Below are 12,017 nucleotides of genomic sequence, written 5' to 3'. Positions count from 1 at the left end.
CGCAGACCCACCTCCCAAAGGCAAGGCCTAGACAGACATGCACGACCACAGTTGTCCGAAGAAAGGCCAGGCCCACCAAGTCAGCGGCAAAACCAAAAAATTACCATACATACACACAAAGTAACACTTACCTTTGCTTCGAAGGTGGCGGAAGGTCAGTCTTCTCTTCGATAATTTGGATATCACAGTCCATATTCTCCTGAAGCGCCATGGTCAACAACACGCACGAAATAGAGCAAGCGCGCCCGCTACCGCGCTACTGAAGCCGTGCCACAGAACAACTACCAGTTGGCCGCGCCATCTACGAGGCCATGCAGAACCTTCTCACCGCTGCACAGCCCGCCAGAGGACAGCGCTAGCGTTGTGCCAACGCCTCCTTTTTTACGGTGCCTGACGAATGGCTCGTGTTGTCAGCGGAGTCTCCTTGCCTTCAGTTTTGAGCGAGCGCCGTGTAGGGGCGCTCGTGACCGACACTATTATTGGATTAGAAATTAAGCAACGTGGAATAGGTAGGCTTGCTTTAGGAGCTCACGGAAATACGCCAAATCAGGAAGTACAAGGTGATATGGGATGGACATCATTTGAGGGCAGGGAAGCTAGCAGCAAGATAAAATTTGAGAAGCGATTGAGAGAAATGCGGGAGGAGCGTTGGGCTAGGAAGGTTTTCAGCTACTTGTACATGAATGTCGATACAAAATGAAGGAAGCGAACCAGGAAATTGACTGGTAAATACTTAGAAAACAGCAGGTGGCCAAACCAAAAAGAACTATCGGTTAAGAAGAAAGTGAAGGAAACGGAGACTGACATGTGGAGAATTAGCATGATTCAGAAGTCCGAACTAGAGATCTATCAAACATTTAAGCAGGAAATTGCCAAGGAAAGGATCTATGATAATACTCGGAGTAGTTCTCTACTGTTTGAGGCCAGGACGGGAGTACTGCGAACCAAGACATATCGGGCCAAATACGAATGGGTAGACACAATATGCAGTGCGTGTGGAGAGGAAGAAGAAACTGCCGAACATTTGATAATGTTCTGTAAAGGGCTTCACCCTATAGTTTAGGATGATGGCGCAGAGTTTTTCAAAGCACTGGGGTTTAGGGACAGGGAGGACAAAATAGACTTTAAGCGGGTAGACTTAACTAGAAGGAGGTTATCTGATTGGTGGCTAAAGTCAAGGCACGAGTGAAAATTAAACCCTTCACTGCAAAGTACGAATCCTCAACCTCACTATTTAAAGGAAAAAAAGATAAAGCTAATGATTAGTTCACTAAGTATTACGGCTAGGTGGCGTTAGCCGCCGCCCGATCTAAAGGGTACAGCCACATACATCCATCCGACCCCGCCGTGGTGGTCTAGTGGCTAAAGTACTCGGCCGCTGATCCGCAGATCGCGGGTTCAAATCCCGGCTGCGGCGGCGGCATTTCCGATGGAAGCGGAAATGTTGTAGGCCCGTTTGCTCAGATTTGGGTGCACGTTAAAGAGCCCCAGGTGGTCGAAATTTCCGGAGCCCTCCACTACGGCGTCTCTCATAATCATATAGTGGTTTTGGGACATTAAACCCCACATATCAATCAATCGACATCCATCTATCCATCCATTATCACGGCGTTTTGTTTAAACAAAACGCCATAAGAATCTTACGGAAATATATGAAAAATATATGGGAAACATGTATTCTTTATGGAAACATATGGAATTATTCGACTCGCATACGGAACGTTTCAGTAGGATTACTTGTGGCTCCTAGGGGCACGTCAGTCAAAAGTTATTCGAGATCTGCAATAATACACGACTATTTCGGAGGCTATGCAAAATGCCGAGTTGTTGCACCGTTTACCACAAGTGATGCTAAAAACTGACAGCAATCAAAAATGAAGGAGGGAAAGGGTGTGGCAGCTGTTTTGATTCTCACGCCGCAAGCTTCTAAGACGAGGCGTTGGTAAGATAGCGTACCGTAACACCCATCCCGTCAGCGTCCACGAATGGAGTCCTTCCTAACTTGAAAAATTGAATTGCTGCACAAACTTGAAGAAAAAAACAAGAGAGACAGGAAAGAGTGCACTCTTTCCTGTCTCTCTTGTTTTTTTCTTCAAGTTTGTGCAGCAATTCAATTTTTCAAGTATGAACCAACTAGTCTGCAAAAAAGTATTGGTTCCTTCCTAACGCTTTGCCTGGGTGTCTCAAAACGAGCGCTCAAAAAGGGCGCGCCGCCAAATTCTCGCGATAAAGCGCGGGAGAAACGCCGCGAGGTCAGCGATAAAAGAAAAAGGAAAAAAAACATCCAAAGACTCCCCGGGCACGCGCCCCTCTCTCCTGGGAAGCGTGGGTTCGCCGACGAAACCTCCTCGCATCGGCGGCGGAGCAAGCTCTGGAAAATTCTAGATGGAAAGGGGCGTGGTGATGCCGGGTTGAGTCATCCGTCGCGAACGGCCTTCGAGCCGTCTCGCCCTCTCCCCAGCCTTCACTGCGCATCGCGCCGACGAAATGAAGAGAACTTTCTGGAATCTCGCGCGGAAGGTATTTAATCGAGCAGCCGAGATGAGAGATCAGGAGAAGACGGAAGTTAGCGCCAGAGCGCGTAGGGATTCCGCCGTGTAGTCGGCGAAGGTTTTGTCCGTAAGGACAAAGCAGGAGAAGAAGAGGATTTCCACCTGAGGGGTGAAGGCTCGAGCTACAGGCAAGAGCGTGGGTCTACCGCTATCGAGCGAAGACGCGTGGCAACAGCTGCGTGTGTGAAGCCGACGTGTTTCCGGCGAAGAAGTTTGAAGCTCGGAGAGTGGCCAAGTGAAGACGCGAGGTTTCCTAGAAGAGAAACTTCGGGGGCAGTCGAGATTTCCTGGAAGAGAAACTTGGGGGCAGCGGAACGACAACACTGGACTTTGAGTGAGTGATTCTCGGAAGAGTATCATCCAGACTTTTGTTCCAAGAACTTTGGACTGAATAGGTTTTCTATCTCTTTAGTCTTTAAGTGTCTTGGTTGTTCAATGCATGCGACTGCATTGTAGTGCATATTGTTGTCTGTGTCCGTTGTTTCGAGTGTGGCTGATTGTACTGTGTAGTACGTTGTTTGATTGGTGACACATTGTATGCAACTATTGTGGAGTGTGCATACTTGTGTATTGTTTTTGATCTGCCATTATTGAGAATATAATTTTGTTTTGTTTATCAACTCTCGGCTCTGATTTGTTCTTTGGGCCACAGCCGGCGTCCGCTGGCGCGCCAAAAAGGTCCACTTCTGAATTGTCCACGCTTTCGTGGTGCGGTTCGGGGGGCCGATACTTCGGCCCTTGGAATTAGCCCGGCGATCGCCTCCCTAATTAACGGGACCCGTGACACTGGGTAACAGACGCGCTCATGTGCATTACCCTGTTGACCGTGCAAAAACAGCGTTCTTGGCCGGGTAAAGACTGCGTTTCACTCAACTGTGGATTTACGAAGATCAGGCGCCCGGTCATGACTGATTTGTGCCAAGATTACTGCTTTCCGTCATTGCCTTCGCGTCCTCTATAAAGTAACGTGAGCGCCTCGAGAAAGTTTTTTCCTCTCTGAAAGAAGGAAAACAATAATGCCAACCAAGTATGCACTGAAATTTAGAACGTGGTTTCTTGGCTTTGCGTTGTTTCAATCACCTGGCCAGTACCTGCTCGGCCGTACGTTCTTTTTTTCTTCTGAAATAAATCTCAACCCTTCAAAAAAAGCTTCGTGTTTTTTCCATTAAAAAAACATTTGATTTATTTCTTCCCTTCAAAAAATGTAAGATATACTGCATGGTGGTGCGAAAACGTACATGTTGGATGCGCTTGCGAAACAGAAATTGTGCGAAAATGGACTACTAGGTGTAGGAGCACATGTGTAGAAGCTCCGCCCACGTAGCTTTGGCTTTGCTGCCACATAAAGTTGTCGATTGTTTTATCTAGGGAACTTAGGCCGACGCCGCCAGGAACCCTCCACTTGCTCGCTGTAGCCGCATTAGATCGACTCAATGCGCACGCTTGTTTATTCAGCTCCTTGACGCATTTTACGAGGTTCTGTCACTTGGAAAAAAGTTTGCAGATCCCACGTACAGTGAGAATCAATTATATGCGAAGCACGAATGAGGAACGTTTATATGTCGCTTTAAAATCAGCACAACGTATAACGTTACGAGGCGGACGTAAATTATGCTATACATGACTTCCATATCGTAATTATCGAGTTTGGACGTGTCATTTACCTTCGTCGCCTATTCACGTCATGTGATACCGAATTTGGTATATGCGGAGCTAGCGAAACCGGCGTAAGCACGCTATGGGCGTAGCATGTAGTCACGTTTTACATGCCACGCACGTCATGATTATGATGTTTCGACGCGTCATTTACCTTCGTCGCCTATTCACGTCATGTGATACCAAATTTGGTATATGTGAAGTTAGCGAAACGGCCGCGAGCGCACCATGCACGTAGCATGTTTTCATGTTCTTACATGACACGCATGTCATCATGATCATGTTTGCACCCGTCATATACTTTTGCCATCCATTGACATCACGTAATACCAAATTTGGTATATGTGAAGCTAGCGAAACGGCCGCGAGCGCACCATGAGCGTGGCGTGTAGTCATGACTTACGTGACATGCATTATGTTCGCCATGCAGCCATGTTATATATTCATAGTCATAACTACGTTTGCCATGCAGTCATGTCATACCATACTAGGTTTGCATGTGAACGAAACCACTGCAAAAGCAGCATTACCATGAAATGTAAATCATGACATAAATCTCATGATTTTCATGTTATCACTAATCACTTATGCTCGTCATACCGTCATGTAATTCCACGCCAATTTTCGTATCGATATCATTAGCGAAACGGCCAGAAACACTAAAAGTCGTGAGCGGCTAGACAGACAGACAGACAGACAGACAGACAGACAGACAGACAGACAGACAGACAGACAGACAGACAGACAGACAGACAGACAGACAGACAGACAGATAGATAGATAGATAGATAGATAGATAGATAGATAGATAGATAGATAGATAGATAGATAGATAGATAGATAGATAGATAGATAGATAGATAGATAGATAGATAGATAGATAGATAGACTCAGTCACCGAAGTTTGCGAAAAAATGCTTCGTATTTAAAAACCACCTGGACGAAAGTAGGATTTAGTTGGAAAAAAGTGGTTGATATATTTTTAATGCGCTTCGATAAATACAAGCGGAGGCACTTTAAAAAACGAGTACCAACAGTGCCTGCCAACTATCAGCTGAGCGGTTTACTCATCTACACTTCAACCAGGACCACTCGATCTGAAGATCGAGCGGCCGTGCTTCTACTATTCTTAACGCGGAGGCGTGATAAGCGCTATTATGTAAGCGCATAAGGTTGAATTTTTATCATTTGTTGTGGTCCGGATGAACTCAAACACGGTAGCCTTGAAAGAATGTGGCGGTTTACCTGATGAATTCACCGGAGGAATTAACGCCCTTTTATTATACCAACACCGACGCGAAAAATTCATGTCATGTTTCCTTGGTAACACATGAATTTTTCGCGTGAAGCCCGAGTGAAATTAACGCGCGTGCCTGTATTCCATCCCCATTGAACGACGTAAAATTGTATTTCATTACCTCGGCGACTTACCTCAGTCTCCTAGAAAGAAGAAAAAAAATCACACCATATCCATCGAGTGATCAGTGATGATGAGTGGGGCGAAGCGTCCGTCCGGAAGGACAGATGCACGGACGGTGGAAGCACGAACGGACAGACGGACGCTTCGCCCCCTCATCATCATTCACTTCGTGGATATGCTGTGAAAAACACTAACGCCATCTAGTTATATTATTTTCAAGGACATTAGAGTCACAGGGGAAAAAATTCCAGTGACTTTAAAGATGATGATGATGGTAGAGGCCATTCCCTTTGTAACGGGCGGGCACACTTTGGCACCCTAGCCGATAGTAAAAAATACAAAGAAAATAAGAAAAATTCTGTATTTTATAAAATACAGACTGGGCGGGTTGCCGAGTCAAGAACCCTCCCGAAGTCCCCGGAGAGTTATTTTCCTCCATTGTTCTAGGCGAGTTTTGCTGCGCCTTACTGCGGCGTAGTCCACCACATCACCTGTGTCCACAAAACCCAGTGCGGCAGCGAGATCTGTGTTCGAACTGGATGGGCTCAGTTGCGGACACTCAGTCACGATGTGTGCGATGGTCTCGTCAGTCCCACCACACGCGCGACACACCACACTCACGAGTTCCCCGTCGTAGGCTTGCTTACGGACGAGAGTACGCAGGGCCCCTGCTCTCGCCTCAAACAACAGCACACTTCCAAGGCCATTGTCGTACAGTGGGACTGGAGCAATGGTGTCCTTGTGCTGGCGGGAGAGGAGGAGACTTGACTTGTTCACTTGTGTCTGCCTCCACTTCTCCTCCTCGGCCTCCTTAATACGCTGGCGAATTTCCTTAGTGCGCCCCCGTTTGTTTTCGGCCGCCAGTGGCGGCCGGAAAAACCCCAACTTTTTCTCAAGTTGGTACACTCGTCGTACCCACTTGGTGCGCATACATGTCACCATGAGGTAGAAAAACTCGTCGAGACCACCTCTCGCGGGCCATGTACATCAGGCGGCAGTGGAACGTCAGTTTGCTGGCCGCCTCACGCGCTTCGAAGCTCGACCAGCCGATGTCCCCTTGGACCGCCTCATTCGCCACCATTGCCATGACAGCCCAGAGTGATGCGTCCTACTTCCCGTTGTCGCCGCTCCAACCATTCCCGGCTGGCCGCTGACATAATCACGACTGCGTTCGCAAATGTCAGCCCAGGCACGTGGACGAGTTTCCAAAGGTCACGTACCATTAAATACCGGTCGCAGCCCCACAAACAGCGGCGCCGGAGGATGCTCTGAGCCCGCAGTCCAGCTTCACGCGTCTTCGCCTCATGTAGGCTGTACATGTCCGTTGATGCTGACAATTTTACACCCAGGTACCTGTATTCGGTGCAGCTGCTCACTTCGGCATCTCCCAGGGTCACGACACTCTCCTTGGTACACTCCCCCACAAGTCTGAGAAGGGCTGTCTTCTTAACGTTGAAGCAGAGCCCCAGGCGGGTGATTTCATCCTGGCAGATGTCCAGCAGTGCCTGAATTTCCCCTGTGCTTTCTGCCATGAGCGCGATGTCGTCTGCGAACGTTAAGCCCGGTAGACGACGCCTCTCGTCGATACCGCTAGTCGTGTGGTGGAGCCGAAAACCAAGGCAGGAGCTAAGAAGCTTCCTCTCGAGGCTTGAGACGTAAAGAATATACAGTAATGGTGAAAGTGGGCAACCCTGACTCAGGCCTTTCACTACTACAACGGGGTCTGACTGAACATCCCCGAAGTGTGCCACTACAGTGTTACCCCTGTACATACGTCTCACGGTCGAGATGAGGATCTCTGGAAGGCCCAAGTGGTTCATGCAATCAAACAATGCTGCCTGCGGGACACTTTCGTATGGTTTCTGTACACCCAGAAAACAGCATAGCAGAGATCGCCCTTCAAGCTTCGCTATTTCGGCACACTGGGTCAGAGTGAAAATATTATCCTCCAATCTACGACCCGAACGAAACCCATTTTGTAGTTCGTCAGCAAGTTCTTCGTCTCGACCCAGCCACTTAGCCATTCCCTTAGGATACCGGCAAACATTCGGTACATCACGCTAGTGACCATGATAGGGCGATAGCTCTGCAGCAGGTCCGCCACGCCACCTTGCTTTAGGATCAATGTTATCCGACCCTGACGCCAGTCCTTCGGGATTTCAGCGCCAGAAAGGATGCTCGACAGCTGGTCTGCAAGCTTCTCCCTAGCCTGTTGGCGGAGGCACTTCACCAGGCGCGCTGGCACCTCGTCGGGCCCCGTTGCAGTTCGAGTGCTTATTCGCGCTAAGGCGCGGATGACTGTCACACTGCTCACCGCCCAGCACGGTTCCGCTTCCTCTTGCCTTTAGCCGAGGGCAGGGTGCAGTGTCGCGGCCGCGGAAGCATCCCTGTCGCCGTCATTTCCCGTCGAGCCGAACAGTCCACTGATGTATCGTGTCAGGTGCTGCCGCACATGTGCCACTGGCTGGTCGGTGTCAGCATACCTCAATTGGGGCGAATTCTGTTGTCGCCTGTCCAGTGTTTGCACATATTGCCAGAACTTCTGGGCTGCGTTCTTGCCCTCTTCGCGCAGAGATTGAAATAGCTTCATGTTGTACTCGGCAATTTTCGCCTGCACCAATGCCTGTATCTCGTGCTTCAGTTCAAGATATCTCTGCCAGGTGGCTGCGCATGCCTCTGTATCCGACGACTGCACCATCCTTCGATGCTCCCTGTTTGCCTCTCGACGCCTTTTCCAGGCTTCCTCAACATCGCTATCCCACCACAGACTTTTTAACGCTCGTGTCGACCGTCTGTCTGGGACCATATGTCGTTCCACCACCCGTCGCAGGGCCAACATGTACTCGTCATAACTGGTAGCCTCGTGCATTTCGGCACAGGCCTCGAAGTCCTCAACGACAGCCTCGATGGAATGGTGTGGTAGGTACCGCTTGATCTTTTTCCGTCTGGAAATTATTTTTCCTTTATGACAGGAGTGTCCGAAGTCGAGCCTGAGGCGGTTATGGTCGCTCCCGAGACTGTACTTTCTCTCTTCGTCCACACCGCACCTCTGTAGCATTGCATGCAAACGCAGAGAGACCAGGGCATAATCAATATTGGTGGCGCTGCCGCGAGCACACCATGTGAGCTGTCCCTCCCACTGTGGCTCGAGGTTCATGATGACGAGGTCTAAGCCTTCGCCCAACTGCAGGAGCAGCTTCCCGTTGGCATCCAGGTGCCCGTCCAGCTCACTCAGGTGCCCGTTAAAGTCGCCAATAATGATGATCGTTGTCTGCCTGCAGTCGTCGAGCGTCCTCGCGTACACATCCAATAAGCCTTACATTTCCTTCGTGTAGGCCTTGCACAGACAAGTATACAACACACACCGCAGTGTTCACACCAAGCACATTTTCTGTTACCCACATGTGGTCTCTGCATTCCCCATCCAAACGTTGCCAATGGAGGTCGTGGCGCCATAACACACCGACCCCTCCCCCTTTGCGACTCTGGCCAGATCTGTTCTGACCCGTCCAGTGCCAGTCTCGCTGAATTGGTGGCTCTTCCAGATCTCGTAAGTGGGTCTCTGCCACTGCATATAGCGAGAACTCTTCGTCTCTCAGGGCATTATACAGCTCTCCCTACTTTTGTTCCCGGCGGGCACCGTGCATGTTAAGAAAACCCGATCGGAAGCATTGCCACTTCGCCTGGCGCCTATGGCACTTTAATAGACATGTCCGAATGTCCTCTGGACCACAGTGTCTCCCATACTCCCCACTGCGAAAGCTCTCCTGCTCATGTCCTGCTCGGCACGGAGGGCATGTCATTGGGGATGTTGCCTCATGTATTGCTGGACCATGTCGGCTATCATACGAGCCAGGTCTAGTCCAATAGGTAGTGCTCCCATCGGTTGGGTTAGGTATGGAGGCTGTATGTTGCCCTGCCAGGGCGGGGACTGCTGGGGCTGGACAGCTTGTGGTATCACGTCGTTTGATCGCGTCTCCGGGAATAGTAGTCCCACAGGGGCACTTTGGCCCAATGCTCTGTTTTCTGGGGGGTCCGTCGGCTCCTGTTGGTGTTTGGTGGAGCCGGGTTGTGGATGCCGGAGAAGCACGGGGTGCTGCGTCTGGGGCCAAGCTGGATGACCTTCGCTCCCCTGTCCGCAAACGTCCAAGGCAGTAGGTGTCAACCCGCCCGGACTTCCGTGGCCAGTGGTACCAGTGTCGTTTTCCTTTTTTCTCTTCGGGCCCCTTTTGTCACGTCTCCGAGGACGTTCTCAATTCGCTAAAAAATTGTTTGCAATCGTTGCCAATCGGGTCGCCACTTGGGAGGCTGTGTCTGCGACATAGAGAGCGCTGTCCCGGGCCAGCCATCCTTCTTCCAACTGCGTGCTGTTGTCCAGGAACGTTGCTCTCAGTATGGAACACATCTTTCTTAGCTGGGCATTCAATGTAATAGCTCGAGCCAGTGTAACCTTCCCTCGGGGAGTCACCTCTGGAACAGAGCAAATCACCAGCCTCTCCGCGTACAGGGCCACGCTGTCACGTATCACTTGGACGACGTCTTCCGGGCGGGTCTCCCGAATTGCGTCTGTTGCTCCCACCAGCAGCACCACCAGCCGGCGACAACGGCCAGCTTCCCCTTGGGGTTCTCCTATGTACTGGTGTAGCAACTTCTGTGCACATTTCACAGTCGCATGTTGCGTCCAGCATGTCTGCAGATTCTGTTTGGGGCCAAGTTGTCGTTGGAGTGCTCTTGCGACACGTGGCACGTTCCCATCTCCCACCAGCAAAATGTGCGAGTGGGTATTGCGGGAAGCCTGAGCTGACTTCGCATACCCTTTAGAGTGTCGACGCTCCTGCTTCATCGCATCGTCGTTCGGCCTTGGGGGCGCCTCCAGGCCCGTTGCAGATAGATCCATTGTGTTGTCTAGGGCTGGGAGGTTGTCTTCTTGCCTCACACCAACTTGCCGGGTTTCCCCAGGCGAGTTTGGTGTAGTGTCTAGTTCTTGCAGTGATTCACCCGTCGACCTGTCTACAACCTCCTTCATATTCGTGTGTATTCGAGGCCGTTCGGGTGGTGCCCTGCCTTGCTCCTGTCTGCATGGCTCGTTGTGATCGTCGTGTGCTGAGTCGCCAGAGTTGACAGGCGCGCTCTTTCCGTCCAGGGGCTGAGTCTCGGGCTGTCCCGATGAGCCTGATGTTGGGGTTCTCATCGCCCCGGTTTTGGGTGTTTATGTGGACAGAGTGGTATCTTGTTCCTGCTCAGACCGGTCAGGTACCTCCTGACCTCGGGCGGTTACTTGCTGCCCCAGACCTGCTCCTATGGCCTCAAGTGCATGTAGCCTGGTCTGTAAGGCTTCTACTGTCAAGCATGGCTTGCAAGTGAATGGGTTAGCCGCACTGGCCGTGGCGAAGTCAGGGAAGCCAGCCTCGTCGACGTATAACCATCTGTCACATCTGTCGCACTATACGACTGGCGCGCCGGTGCGTTGCTGTTGTTTAGCTCGCTTCGTCATTTGGCCCTTCAGCTTTACCTGTTGCTTGTCACTAGCAGTAGCCTGTTGTCTTTCTGGCCTACCTCCTCGGCGTCATGGTATGCTGCACGTCAAAACGACGTGGGCAGCCGATAACACTCCACGAACCGCCTCTCGCACACCACGGGTGTAGAAACTGGCGCCATCTCTCGTCCGCAGGCGGTACCACTCCACTACATGCCGATGTTGCTGTCGGTGTTCCAGACCGGCCCGTTAGGCCTCGTCCTCCTAGAAGCTCGTACAGCGCGACGGTTCGTTGTCACTGCATATAGATGGTAGCCCGATGGTCCCTGGGACTCGACGAGACACTCCCCCGCATCCGGAGCGCAGCACTTGCTCACGTACGCCTTAACGGCACATCATAACTCACATCACAACGGGTCTGGTCGGCACCACCCCAGCGCTTTCTGCCTTTACGCGACAATGCGCGTAAAAGGACATATACACGCAGCGCCATCTATTGAGCCAGTCATACACTAGAGGTAGACACGGAGGAGGGAACGTCCACGGCCTAAGGAGAAGCTTCGCCCCTGAAGGAAGCTGACTACACATACAAAAGCTTTTAATACTATGGTACCTTATGATTACACTTTAGACATACACAATCGCACACAAACGCTGGCGCATAATACGTGCGCACACTCACGTCCATACATGCACAAGCGCACGTAGGCGCTCCCGCACATACGCGTGCACGCACAAATTCAGACATACACAAACGAACGCACACGCAGGCATACACATACGCAGGCATACGTGCGAGCACACACGCACACACAGGTGTGAATACAGACATACCAAACGTACGCACTACAACATACGCGTAGGCTCGCACAAGCACCGGTGCAAATACTGACATGCATAATTGAAAGCAAAT

The 12,017-nt window shown here is 50.8% G+C and overlaps 1 protein-coding gene across 1 annotated transcript in view; it reads right to left on the bottom strand.

Moving 5' to 3' along the window:
* The window catches only part of LOC119176084 (dnaJ homolog subfamily C member 7), a 106,218-nt gene extending 105,930 nt beyond the window's left edge, over positions 1-288 (bottom strand). Inside the window, exon 1 of the mRNA XM_037427212.2 lies at positions 132-288. Coding sequence (XP_037283109.1) covers positions 132-211 — 80 coding nt within the window. The 5' untranslated portion in view covers positions 212-288. The remainder of the gene's footprint in view (positions 1-131) is intronic.
* Between the last annotated feature and the right edge of the window lie 11,729 nt (positions 289-12,017).

This window comes from Rhipicephalus microplus, chromosome X (assembly GCF_043290135.1).
Source record: "Rhipicephalus microplus isolate Deutch F79 chromosome X, USDA_Rmic, whole genome shotgun sequence".
In the NCBI taxonomy this organism is placed as follows: Eukaryota; Metazoa; Arthropoda; class Arachnida; order Ixodida; family Ixodidae; genus Rhipicephalus; species Rhipicephalus microplus.
The sequence above is the reverse complement of the archived record's forward strand: the minus strand, read 5'-3'. Positions and strand labels throughout refer to the sequence as shown.